The 14,595-nt window shown below is 38.7% G+C and overlaps 1 protein-coding gene across 1 annotated transcript; it reads right to left on the minus strand.

Moving 5' to 3' along the window:
• Nucleotides 1-2,508: 2,508 nt before the first annotated feature.
• On the minus strand, nt 2,509-9,980 carry LOC103827286 (collagenase 3-like). The gene is made up of 10 exons (XM_009102784.4): nt 9,810-9,980; nt 9,468-9,709; nt 8,257-8,405; nt 8,032-8,157; nt 6,969-7,130; nt 6,278-6,395; nt 5,561-5,694; nt 5,062-5,221; nt 4,221-4,324; nt 2,509-3,675 (listed from the first exon to the last, which is right to left on the minus strand). Exons 1-10 carry the CDS (start codon nt 9,930-9,932, stop codon nt 3,575-3,577), a joined length of 1,419 nt encoding a protein of 472 aa, XP_009101032.1. The 5' UTR covers nt 9,933-9,980; the 3' UTR covers nt 2,509-3,574.
• Between the last annotated feature and the right edge of the window lie 4,615 nt (nt 9,981-14,595).

A 14,595-nucleotide genomic window follows, 5' to 3' on the forward strand; every position in this document is an offset into this window, starting at 1 on the left:
GTGTTGGATTTTTTAATGTCATCACATAATGTGAGAACTCACTGTAGTTAATTGTGGCTTCCTCACCCACCATTACAATTCTTAATTCTGTGCAGAATCTCGAAGAAACAAAGCTGTCACTGCCATCTAGTGTCTTCGGAACATATTTCTGGAGAATATGCTAGGAAAAAAAATAAATTCTTTTAACTTTGAACTCCTCAAGTTTCTCAGCTACTAGTAGATCTCATGTAGTTCATGGAAAATCTTACAGTCTTGACTAATTTCTCACTTTGGAAAGTTTAGATGATGTTTCCTCACTTTTTTTTCTCACCTGCAATATATGTTTGTATCCTCTAAATCCTCCTTGTTCAGGATCATGTAACCAACACAGAAAAATCCCTGAGGAGAATCTGACAGATTCCTTTTCTTGACTTATCCTTTCTCCCCCTTCAAATGATTATTCCTAGCAGAGATCAACATGGATATAAAAGACGCATTAATCAATAACTGTTCATGTACTAGTCACAGAATCACAGAATCAATCATAGAATCACAGAATCACAGAATATGCTGAATAGGAAGGGACTCACAAGGATCAAGTCCAACTCCTGGTCCTGCACAGGATAGCCCAAGAGTCACACCATGTGCCTGAGAGCATTGTTCAAATGCTCCTTGAACTCTGTCAGGCTGACACTGTGACCACTGCCCTGGGGAGCCTGGTCCTGTCCCCAGCCACCCTCTAGGTGAAGAACATTTTCCTAATATCCAACCTAAACCTCCCTGAAAAAATTCCCTACTATTAGGTCGGGACTATTCTGTCCATTCCCTACTATTGGGTGGATTTGTGTAGTTCCACCTAAGAACCTGGCAATCTGGTGGGAAGTTAATTGTTCTGCTTGTATTACATCCTGGGAGACAGCTGCTTCAGCCTCCTTGTGCTCCTTTCTCCACTCACATCTCAGGGAAACCAGTCAGTTCAGTCTCTGCCTCTGGAAAAAGACTTACTTCTTCTCAATTCTTGACAGTCTTGGGTGACATCCCATCTGATTCTCACCAGTCACCTGTGCAATGCTCTTCTCATGTGGTGGCAGCGGGTCCCAGGGCACAAGGTACTGTGGAGGGTTTTCCTTTCCTGCTGACAGCAGCAACAGGGTCCCTCTGGCTCTGATCTCAGCCTTCCACTTCCACAGCACAAGAAATTTTTTCCATTTTTTTTTCTCAACCAAATGCCAGGAACTGGCAGCCTGGTACTTTTCTCAGCTGAGGTAGAGCTAACCACAGAACAGCTCCCGTCTCTCTCTGGGGATGCGGACACAGAAGCTGGAGCCCTGCTTGGATTTGTGCCAAAGGCTGCTTCCAGTCAGGCAAGCAGCTAACAGGAATCTGTCTGTTTGGGCTGGAGAGCAGCTGGATATGATCATGCTGAAGGCTTTTGAAGGTCCAGCTTCCTATGCAGTACCTTTTTCCCCTGACAAGTGTTCAATGATAACAGAAATTCACATGGATGTGAAAGACATTCATTGCTTCTCCTTGCTTCCCTGCTCATATTTGCATTCCCTTACCCAGTGCAGCTCATGACAGACCTTTGAAACTCAAGACTCAGGCTCAACATCTAGCTCTTATAGAAGATTCAGTATTATTTTGATACAATTTTTCAGTGAGTCTTTTCACTGAGAAAAATGAGGACTATGTCCAGAGCCTTATTTCATTGCCAAAGTAATTAAGTGAAACTTCAGCCCTATATCAAACATTATTTTTTTCAGGCACACTCTGTCAAAACTTTTTGTATGTAATTGAACCAAATTATGTTTGTTATGCTTAGAGAATTGTACTGACTTTTTCCCCAGCAGTTTTCTCAATACTTTATCATAAAACGGAACTTTGATTTTAGTCCACTTTAAGTTTTTCATTTTGTAAAGGTTTTTTTCCAATTCCATTTCCATGCATTTCTTTTAAGCATAATAAGGTCTGGAATTCACTAGTTCACAATTTTATGTTCAGAAGACAGCTCTCAATCTGTTAGGCTATTGCAACCAACCATCTATGTTGTGTGAGCTACAGAATTCACCACACCTAATCCACCACTAGGTAAGCCTGGTCATTTATGTCTGTTTAAAGATATTAATTGTTGGTGAGCTTTGCTTGGCAGGTCTGGCTGATTTATTGACTTAAGGGTCGTTTTTGAGAAGACAGAACAAGAGAATGAAGTTTTAATTAATTGCTGATATTTAACAGTTTCAAACTAAGGTGTAACTGTTTTTCCCAGTATTTCTTAATAGTTTCTCATTCTTTCTGTAATGAAAAGATCTAATTCTAACTCAGTTCTTATTTTGCAGATTTGGGGGGGTCTTTCTGTTTTTTACTCTTCTGTCTTTCCTCATTTCCACAAAATTATTTTTCTTCAAGGGATAAAAAATATATTTCATTTTTAAACAGAGATGAAAATCTTAAAGAACAAAATGCACAGGTTAGGGATCTTGATTTCTTTTGCCCAATAGCTCTGTATTGCTTCTGTGGCAGAGAGCATAAAAAAAATTAAGGAATTTCACAATGTCAGTTTATTCCTCCAGTCTATTTAATATTATTTTTTAAAGTCAAAATAATCACAGTCCCACCTCATTTGCATTGATTAAAACAAAACAGAATAAACCAAAATATTACAATAAACTGAAAAAATTAATATAGATATTAAAAGAGTGGCCAACATGAAAAAATATATTCTTTTTAATATTCTGCTTTGGATGTTCAGGTTCTCTTCTGGCACAGGCATAACCTCTATAAATGTCACTTCAGTTACCACCAGCTGAAAACATCTGGGCTGTGATACCAGATGTAGCATCGTGCACAGTTTCAACCTGCATGATTCTCTTGTAGCTGCTTTCTTCCTATTTCCCCAGCGTCATACATGTTTACAATTTCTCCAGGGAGTACTTTTCCCTTTTCCTGATTTCCTGTTTGCTTTGGAATGACATCTCACTGCTTCTGTACCTTCTCCTTGTTCTAAAGATGACACAGGCATCCCTGCTTATAGGGGGACATTCCCATTTAATACAGTCAAATACTTATGAATTCCCAAACTTCATAATTGCTGCTTGGTGTTACTTGCTCAGGGAGCCACCATACAGCCCTCACTCATTCATTACACATCTGAATTCCCACTATGTTAAAAAGAATTTCAAAAAGGGAAGATGAATTAGTTTAAAGATATAAACTCCTGGGTTTACCAGTTCTATTTCTTGGGATATGCTAGGAGATCCTTGAAAGGTGCTAGATGTGCTCAGAATACTGGGAATTAGTAGTGTTCATGGAAGTGAGTGATGTATCCAGCATCACTCCAATACCTGACAAACTTTAAGTGGTGTAATGGGCCTTGAAATGCTAATGATTTATTTCCTCCTTTCCTATTAAGTTAAATCAATTCCAGACTGACATGCAGCTGTGTAAGTCCATATATACAGTGTACATTTGGTGGTAGGTAGCCTAGTACTTGTTCACAGAACCTTGCTGTCCTTTGGTAAACCTAAATGCCCACTTTATTAATATTCCCATGTACTACAAGCTGCTCTGCAGCCTATGACATGGCACTCAGCTGTAATTAGCACCAAAACAGGGAGTTAGTATGCATGACACGGACAATTCTTTGACTCCAGATGCTATATTCAAACTGCAGTGGTCCATTGAAGAAGTAGAGGTAACCTAAGGAAAAAGAAAGTTAGAAAGAATTAACACTAAGAAACTGTGGTATCATATCAAAATTATCCTTAAAATAGTAATTATCTTGTTTTTATTTTTAATAACTCAAATGCAACATTTTCATATTTAGAATGCTGAGCTAAATTTTTAAAGATCCTCATTCCATTTGCTAGGGCTGTATCAGAGTTTTAAAATGACTGATATTCTTTAATCTTGTGTAAAATTCTTATATCTTTTGATCACGAAGATACAGGGCATTTTAATTTTTAAGACACTGATTCAGAAACACTCCCTGAAAAGCTGGATGGGAATGGGCTCCAGTTATTACATTACAATACTTCTATATTAACCATGTTGCTTTAGGTTCCCTAAGCAAGAAGCTCTTTTTTTGCCCAGAGCATAATTTATATTGGAAAACTGATTCAGTCAAGATGAGAAGTATTGATGTGAAGAAATTAAAATTACAAATTCACAATTTTCTACAAGACATTAATGACAAGTTTCAAGGGCAATTAATTGTAATAAAGTTTCATTATCAGATTATGTACCATTTCTTTCGTAGACTGCATCCACTTTATCACCAATTCCTGCAAATTCTTCCTCTATCATCCTGGGGTAGCCTGTGTCCATAACCTCAGCCTCTTCATCATAACTATATTGAAAACAAAAGAAAAAAAGTCAGGGGATTTAAACAGCCTGGGAGTCTGGCTTGTGCCCCTTATATGTTGGGAAGTTACCCATGCTCAAAGCAAGCCAGCAGTCTTTGGGTGCTTTCTGTCTAGTGCAATGGTAAAATGCAGAGTGATAAACAGGGCACACCTCCACAAGAACTGGAATAAACACAAAGGAAATAGAGCTAAATTTTCAGAACTCATCTATAAAGTATCTGTTGTATGGAGATTATTGTACCTGCATGTATTGGTACTACAAACCTATCCTGAGGCTGCTTGGCCCAATGATAGTGGGAAGGGATGGTAATGCCTTAATTATGCATGAGAGCTGGTTGTGAGCCCCACTCATGGACAGTAAAAAAGAGACACTCTAGGGTGGGACAGATTTCTTGCTCACAGCACTGATACCATTTCACACAAGCAACTCAAGGAGGCAAGATGGGAAATTTTTCTAGCAGGCATGACCACATTTGAAATTCTCCCAGATTAGAGCACTTTGTTCTCATTTCCTTACACTCATTCAGCTTTTAAAATCTGTGCCTATATTTTTGTAAAAGCCTTGCACAGGCCTTTACAACATGTTGTACACAGCTGTAGCACCAAGGAAAACCACAGACCAGATTGGCCAAATGCCTGGTTTGAACCGAACTCCTGATCTTTCCATACATCTGGACAGGTTATGACTAAGGACACCAAAGCTGACCTGTCTCCAGCTTACCTCCAGTACTTATTTCCAGTAAAAAAGAGAGTCTTGCCAGTGTCTTTAACATGGACAGCTGCATCTATTCTTTTCATTTCTTTTGGGAATCCCATTTCATAGATCTTTTTAGGGAAGTCTTCAACTATGTCGTAACCATTCAGAGCCCAGACTTTCTTTCCTGAAAATATAAACAAAGTATGAGTGAGTCTTTTGTAGGTACTCGGCTTTGAGAGAAGAATAAAATGAGGAAACCGTGATCCCTATTGTCATACAACAAACAGATTGTTAGGTCACATACTCAGCAGGTATTAGACTATTTGTACTATGATTCTGGGCATCCTAATTAAATTGTACATCTCCCAATTCACTGAAAATTTTATAGATGTGCATATAGAGGTGAAATAATTTTTCAGGCAAGGAAGGTAGGATGTTTTATTCTTCCATTGTTTACCTCTGCACCACCTGAGCTTGATTAATTATGTGTATTCTTCTGCCAACAACAAAATCAAAACCTCACCTTTAAACATGAACACAAGATCTTTGATGGGATTTTCATAAGCTGCATCTATTTTATTTGGAAGCTCTGGCCAAAAGGACTTAAGTAACACCAGTTCTGCCTCAACCATCTGAGGGTGCAGTCGCCAGAAAAACCTAGTTCAGAAAAGGAAGATATATTTTATGTTTCTTGTCATACTGTAGAATAGCAGTATCTTTGATGTTTTATAGTGGTGAATTAATGGTTATCATAGAATATTGAATAGACTGAGCCCCTCTTAGACCTTTCCTTTCCTGACAGCCATCAGCTGCAGAGCATGTCTGTCACTCACGCAGTGATCACCTCAAACACTAACAACTTTTAAGCTTCTTTCATTTAGAATAAGAGAAACACTGCTGTCCTATGTGAAGCTCCTGAATGCAGTATAACTTCATCCAAATAAAAGTTAGCAGATTTATGCATGTTGAAGAAAATCCCATGAATTTAAAAATGTGTACAAAAATGTCAGTTTTCAGTCATATTATCTTCACATCATATGGCTGGGCAATCAAGTCTGTAGTTGCATTATAAATTCTGCCTAAGAAGATATATGATGCAGTTTCTTAAGAGACATCTGTATTGATTTGTGGTCTTTTAAATGTACATTTACCCAAATCTTTAGTAAAAAGCTGAAATGGTGTTTTGGCTAGCTCAGACTTTATCCAGTACCCACCGTCCTTGACATGGAAGTGTCTTTACCTGTCCTTGAAGACCAGCATTTCTCCACGAAGCTCTGTTATTGCATCAAGTGACAATTCTACATCACATTTCTCTGGTGTTTTGGGATGTTTTGGGTTGGGATCTTTGTCTCCAGCACCTGCAATGATATCATATGATGTAAGCTTGACAATGTTAAGTTCTGTCTGTTGATCATGATATTGAACAGAACATGGAAGATCTTCCAAGATCATGATGAATAGAACCATAATGGGTAAAAAATTTTTACAGAAAAATCTGTTCTCTCTTTCCTCTAGCCCAATGCATTCATGAACTCTGCAGTTCAAGTGTTCTGCAATGGTGTTAAATAAACTTCTTTTCTTTATCCCAAGTTTTAAAGGTCCCCAAACACTTTATAATGAAACATGGATAGTTCAGTTTCTACCTTTAGACTCTGTTTTGCCCTCTCTTTTCAAGCAGGTCAAGAAAGGACTTTGGTCCCCATCACCTACCACTAAAGGAGACAGGTCAGTGACCAACTGTGCTCTCCAGCATTAGTTAACTTTTTTCCCCTCTCAACTACTAAATCAAAGCACCTCCTGTTTCAGTGAATCATTCCTAAAGAGTCATTACTGTTGTTATTGAACATCTGCAGCTCCCAGTAACTGTGCAGTGCATTTGCAGCAGGCTATAATGATACAGGAGATAAATATTATATATTATACAGACTTACCATAGAGCTCTTGGATCCCTTGCACATCATCATCAGGAAGCACAAAACCAGTTTTTCCAGTGTATGTGTAGATTGGGAACATCAAAGCTCCAGGGTCTCTAGAGTGTTCAAGTCCCAGTGAATGACCAAATTCATGGGCAGCAACAAGAAACAAGTTATAGCCTATAACAAACCACAGCAAAAGTAAATGTGTATCTCCTTGCATCGCCATACTTGACATTGTCCTTTAACATAGGGGACAATGAATAGACAACTGAATACATGGAAAAATTCTGCATAATTCATAAAAACATAGAAGGGTTTTGGACCTTAAAGACCACCTGGTTCCAAACACCCTGCCTTGAGCAGGCACACCTTCCACTAGATACAATTGCTTATAATTTTTGAACTATGAAGGGTTTTGCATTAATAAGGGCCTAAGAGATCTAGAGTCTCATAGCTGGAGTTCAGCCTAATTCTTACATGACAGTGTTATTATGTAGGGAGATTTAGATCTCTTGATTTGTCAGCAACACAGGAAAGCTCTGGGGTGAAGTCTTGGTCCTACTCAAATCAAGAACATTTTCTTGGGAGTTCATCTGCTGTAGAGAGTCCATTATTGAAGAAATTAGTGTTAATGTTAGGAGGGTGACCAAATTCAGTGCTGAAAAAATAGTGTTTTGTTCTAGTAAACTCTGTCCTGAATAGGCAAGGTGATGAATTTTCAAATTAAATGCAAGTGGACCACTTGCAGCTGAGGTAGGTTTGCTCTAGGCTTCAGTAAGGCAATGCCATCAGTCTGTGATCAGAACTAGCTGCCTTTAGTGAAATGCCAAAATGACAAAATCTTGTTTGTGTAATTTTTTTAAAACCAATTTACTTAGGAATGTTATATCTTAAAATTTATGCAAGCACATGTTAAACCTTCATTTATGACTGGAGGATAAACTCAGCGTTCTATGTGTGAACAGTGAATATAATGCTGAACAAACAGTAAACAGGCAAAACAAACTGCCTACAGATATCAAACAGGGATAAATTTTCCATCTATCACCATTTCAAATAATCTCAGGAATTCTGTTACCTTTAGAATCATCTGACCAAACTTCATCATCATCGAAATGAGCGTCTCCTCCATAGTCTGGGCCTGGGGGAAAGGCATGTGCCAGTAATCCAGAGGGTCCATCAAAAGGGTAGAAGTCACCATGTTCTAGAAGGCAAAATTCAAAACAGTTAAATTAATTACTCCATCTTATGTATATAAGAACACAGTTAACTTATAAAATGAAAACAATTGGTTCTGTGTTACCTTTAGTGCCAAAGGAGATCATGATATCAGCTGTACCACTCCGTATTCTGGTGAAGTTCAGTGGCGTCACATCAGACCAAACTTTAAACGCTTTTTTGAAAGCTCTGTCTACTTCATTACGTCTCAGATCTGAAGTGTAATTCATAATTCTGTCAAACAGATTAATATCTCCAGTTAAATTGTGTGGATTGAAGAAATATGCAATGCACTTTTATCTGACTGTACGCCTCATTAAAAGTTTTTGCTTTTGTCATATGATCTTATCACATAACAAGGAGCTTAGTACCTGCACACAGTATTAAAAAAAATAAACATTTATATAATCACTAAAATAATTCAGAGATATCTGAAACTATCTAACAGCTTTCAGTAATTGGTTTTCTGTGCACCAGAAGATTTAGGAAGTGTCAGATATATTCTGTATTAAGTATAGTAATATTAGTAACTTCCAAATTTTTATGACACATAAAATATCTCAAGATCCTCACTTCCTGGAGCAGCAAAACATTATCCAAAGTGATTTTTTGAGGCTATAATTGTCCATATTAAAGTCACATTTATCACTAGCTATGGAACTAAGAGATTTTAGTGATTTCAAGTTTGGAATCTGCTGAACAAACTCAGTCTGTAGCTGTTGAAAGCCCCAAATATATGACTCTGCAGAATTAAAGGAGAAGGATCTACCCTTCTTAAAGGTAAACGTTTCTGAGGTCATGGTACAGGGATTTGTCTGAACAGAGATCTGCATCTGGGATGTGCAATGGAAGAGCCTGCTCTCACAGTCACACCACACAGACTGGTTGGCAGGTACACCTCTCTGTCCAGGACAAGACAGAAGCAAACTCTGCACCAGGTCCAAACAGAGCTAAGGAGTGACCTAGAGAAGCGCATGATCAGAGCCCCTACCCCTCTTTCATTTGGCACCATGGATGTGTCCTGAGTGTCTATATGGAGGCCAAATGAGGATTGCTAGCTTGCAGCACATGACAAAGTGCAATGGGAAAAAGTCATGTTTACTTCCTTGGGCTGCAATGTAGGCTGGGAGCACCTTTCCAAGAGTGGGGCTGTAAGGGTTTTAAACTGCAATATTAACTTAGTCAAACTCAAATGCACCCTTCTCACATCAGCCTCATGTACTGAGAAGCCCACTGGACAATGCACCTGGAAAGAAGGTAATAACAGCAATAATACTCAAAATACCAGGCATTTACCTGTATGTCAAATTCTTTTTTGACCATTTGAGTTTTCTAGGGAAAAAGTTATATTCCCCCACATCTGGGACACCACATCTTGGTTTCTGCATCAGCTCATATGTTTCTTCATCTAGCTTGCCTGTCACCTCCAAGCCAAAAAAAGCTTGCATTTCCCGAAGTTTGGCTGCCACTGTGTTTCCACTCTTCCTCATTATTCCAGCAGGATTCGGACGGAGGTCATAGTGAGTCCTGAGATAGCGCTGGGAAGGGGAAAAGGAGTAATAAGCATAATTTCCAAACAGTTGTAACTGCACAGCTTACTGTTATTGGAACATGCAAATGGATTATTTTATACCATACCTCTGCAAACTCAAGGTCCTTTTCTGTGAATTCATGGCTGTCTTCAAGGGGAATAGGGATTGTCAGGCAAAAGGACAAACCCAACAAGAAAAAGAAAACAGCTGCGAGTCCTGATTGCATCATGTTGGATTTCTGAAGTCTGCAGCCCTGATGTTTCAGAGAGCAGCTACCTTTACTTTTATAGCCCCAACCCAGTGAGTCACCACTCAGGGACAAGTTAGAACTTCCTTGTTGCTGGAAGTAAACATGGCTGGTTTGTTTCTCCTCCCCAACACTGTGGTTTAGGCATCCGTTCTCCAGCTGAGGGCTCTGAAACTGTATCTTTGTATAAACATGAGGTCTCTGAATATTGACATAGGCTGCGGGAAGAAATGGGCATAAGCAAACCACACTTGTTGATTATTTTGCAGTAACTTCCACTGGCAATAACTGGCAACAATGCTGCAATAACTTACTTTCCTTTGCTATAAAAATTCTGCTTTTTTACCATTTGATAAACAATACAAATACATAACAAAGGCCATTACTTTTAAAGTAAATAGTGTGATTTTTCAGTAGTTACACTACTTCAACAGCAATTTTTAGTGAAATAACATTATAGACTACATAATATGATATTGTTTCTTTGTTTCAGTAAAGAACTATAGCATGATAGCATAAACAAAAATTTTGCTTCAGAGATCTTTAAAGAGAATTTCTATTTAAATCATAGGATACTTTACTGTCTAACATTTTCAAAACCAGAAATGCCAAATATCAGGGATAGTTAAGAACATTTAAAAGAATTTTTTGTTAGTAACAAAGCAGGTCATGTAGAGTGACTAATTCACACAATTTATCTTCCAAAAACCTGGATTTAATTTACTTTATGAGAAGACGACAACCATAGATCAATGAGAGAGCTAATACTTAGAGAGAGGCAATCTACCAGCTATAGACAGACAATGGATCTGTCTGTCTAGAATAACTAAAAAATGTGATTTTTTTTCTTATGAGGTGGACAGCAGGATAAATCTGGCATTATGACAGAGATGGTCATTACTATATCTCAAACATAAGGATTATTTCTATCTCCCCAGGATCACCACAATCTCAGCTTCTGCTATAACGTATCATATCAGCTGCTGACAAGAACAGGTCCAAGGGGAAATGTGGTTTCTCCTGAATTTGCCTTGCTCTTTCATGGATGATTTCTTTTGCCTGTATGGAAAACCACAGGCAGCTTTCTGTTAGACACTGGGACAAGCATCCTGGAATACACTACCCTGATGTGAAAAAAACAGGAAAAGGACAAAAAAATCAGTGAGGCTGAATGTGTAAAAGCTCTATTACTCAAACAATAATAGCTGTGTGTTTTACGATTACAAACAGCAAAAGCAAATAAAACTGAGAAGAATTTGTTATGTAGGCTGTTTCTGCCCCTCTCCCATCTCAGCCACTGCTAAATATGGTCACACCACTGAGGAACAGACAACATCTCTTAAAGCAGTTTGTATATTCTCCTTTACATTGTCTGACAGCAGCACTGAGACTTTTACTCAGCAATGGACGTAAACACTGTCAATTGGTTATTCCACCTTCCCACCTTTCCTTTTCCACCTATTCCCTAAAGTGCTTCAGGACAAGCACTGAATCCTTACTGCCAATGCTCTCACAGCCTTGTACTCCTTGCTGGTGCAGACTGCCAGATTGATACAGATGTCTGTGTCCCATTTCCTTACCTCCAACATTTCTGCATTGATAGTTGCAGCACTGCTTTTATTTATTTATGTTGGGGTACCCAATTAGCAGATAAGCAGTGTTTGCAGTGTGTTTTGCTTGCTTGGTGTGGAGCTTAGGAGCAGGGGTGCTGCCTTGTCATGTTTTTTGTGGCTGTAAGGAATGCTTTCCTGGAGTCCATAAAGCTGTGGATGTTCAAGCACTACCAGACATAGCTCAGAAACCTATGAGTGAAATGAATAGCTTAAAACTCCATGGGTAATATTCCAGTGAATTCCAAATTCTCTGAAATTAGGTTCCTTATACATAAAGAAGCACAGTTTTATACCCCCATTTGTGTATACTGCCCCTTACCAAATGCAGTTAAAAGGTTTTTATTCTGTGTCAAGTCCCCATGGAATTACTCCTCAGCTCAGACAGTGGAGTCTTTGCTTCTGGAACAGGAAAGATTTCTTAACCAACTGTTACTGCAAAAATGTGACCAGTCCATTACACTTGAGGAGAAGATGATCCCAAATTATTCCTCAGTGGTTTCCAGGTTTACCTTAATAAACATAGGTTGGCTTACTGCCAATTAAAGGTGAAACCAAATATTCAGAGATGATATTTGAATGATATAAATGTAGAACTGAAAAAAAAATATTTAGCTTGGCTCAAGAGTAAAATTAAAGAACAGAGTTAGCCTCCTTGGGGAAGCTAACACAAGGGCTCCAAGGTGATGTGGAGCCCAGTTCTTTAAAATGCTTAAGCTGAAGTCAACAAAGCAGTAGTAATTGTAATTGTAATTGCAATTGTAATTGTCTTGCAGGAAGGGAATGATATATTAGGAAGGGAAGAATGATTTTCCACTTTCTGGGAATTTTTTTTTTCATAAATGCTTTGAAGTCCTTTGAAGTTCACTGTGAAATCTCTTTCAAAAACTTTGCTTTTTATACCTCCAGAGAGCTGTCTTGAGGCATTTCCAGGGAATATTTTAAAATTTGGGCAAAGTAATTACAGGAAAAAACTAGAACAGGCAGCTTTTCTGAAAACAGCTTCTCTTTGTGTAAGAAAAGATGAGTAAAGCTGGATCTTTGCTACAGTAGGACAATGAAATGAATGAAATGAAATGAAATGAAATGAACAAGTGAAGATAGTCCACTGTAGTGAACAGATTCTGAGTATGAGTAAAAAAACATACAAAGAGAAAAAAAAAAAACAAAACAAGGAGTCTGTAGCTGTTTTGTCACAGGGAGTAAATCAAAATGCTAAACCTGAACCTGGTTTCTGAAAGACTGTGTGCAATGAGCCATGTGAGGGTGTATTATGGCTGAATCATGTTTTCAGAACATTCAGTGAAATCCTTTGGGGGTCCTGGCAATGTAAAAATAAAGAATCCAATATGTTTTCTTACACATTCTGTTGCTATTTATACTACATCAGTAGTAAACCATGACTAAACAGGCATGGATTGATGTCTTCTATAGACAAAGTGAAGAAACAATGGTGAAAGGCCATGCAAGCAAGCAAGTAAAAGGCCCAAAGAAAATGAGCTTTATTCCCTCTCTTTCTGAAACAGTGTCACAGATGCAGTGTCTGATGGTATTTTTAAGGGTAGATAAAATCTTGACTGAGCTGGGAACTAAGTAGAGACCTCTGAAGGTCTTACATTTATACATAGTGACTCTTTAAAGCTTCACACAAAGGAAGTTTTTAAAGTTGGCACTTACAAACAAGAACACCAAAGCCAGCCAGTGCTGGGCATTGTAAGATGTAAAATCTATGGATCAGGTGATGCCACTGTCTGAGTCAGAAAATTGATTTAAAACTATGAAGAGAGGTGTAAATGAAGGTAAAAACAGTCAGCAGTGGTTCATAGACCTTGTGCTGACCCCAGTGCAACCAAGCAAAACTGGAAAGTTTTATTTTAAAAGCTCTGAAACCCACAAAACTGCTGAATAGTAAGATTTTGACAAGCACTGCAAAATTTCTGCAGTTCTGTCATCTTGTGGGTGTGGGTAAAGTTAGCTGGACTGATGGTAATTTACACAGGCACAGCAGAGACTGGAATAATCATGATGGCCTTCCCCCCTCAAGGAAAAATGGAAAATGGGGGATGGAAGATGTGTCAAGAAGAAATGAAGTGCCTTAAAGCAGCATTTAGGTGCCATTTATTTAAAAACAAGAATTGGGCCAACCATGTGATTTCAACATACCTTTTGCTAACACAAATAATTGAAAGGTGTCCTGTTTTGATTTACAGTCTGTGTTTGGTGCCCAAAATAACAGCATATAGTGAATGTGGTGAATGATCACTGACCCTGAAACAGCAGACACTTCACTTAAAAAAAAAAAAAAAAAAAAGCAAAAGTCAATGGTCCCATTTGTTAATGTTTCTTACCACAAGGCAGTTGTATTTCAAGTGAAACATTCCCAGTGCCTGGGGCTGTGCCATCATGTTTAGATCAGCTTCCTCTGGGAAAAAGGATGTTATTCTGAGGCCCATTGTGCAGACGGGTAAATGGAGTCTCAGAGTAGTTCCAAACACATGGAAATACTCTGGCTCTACCTCTCCAGGTGCCACTCCATCTCTGGGACATGAGGCAAAAAATGGGGGCAAGACAACCTAGCTGGGATGACAGGGGATGTTACAGCAACCTGACTTCTTTTTGTATTAAACTACAGCATCCCTGTGCCATTTGCTGGCAAAAAGATGTAACTGGGGTGCCCAGAGATGTTCAACATGGTCCAGTGCCAGAATCAAAAAACATATAAACATGTTCCCATGAGGAATTTACTCTTGTTTGAATGAGACCCTGCAGATTCTGTGGAGCAGAGATGAAGGGCACCAGAGGTGGACTGGCTTTTTGACTGCAGAACTAAATTTGGGCACCCTCCTGGGTGCTGTGCCTGAAGTCTCATCATAATCAATGAAGTCAAAGCACTCTAATCCCTAGACAGCAGTTTAGTTTATTACACTGAGGTAGGCACCTTGGGATTATTTCAAGTGCCCACAGACAGATTTCTAACGTTGTCAGAAGGACAGAGAGCTCTCATCTGTCCTGTCTCATGGCTGACTGTCCCCTGC

The sequence above is a fragment of the Serinus canaria genome, chromosome 1, assembly GCF_022539315.1.
Source record: "Serinus canaria isolate serCan28SL12 chromosome 1, serCan2020, whole genome shotgun sequence".
NCBI lineage: Eukaryota > Metazoa > Chordata > Aves > Passeriformes > Fringillidae > Serinus > Serinus canaria.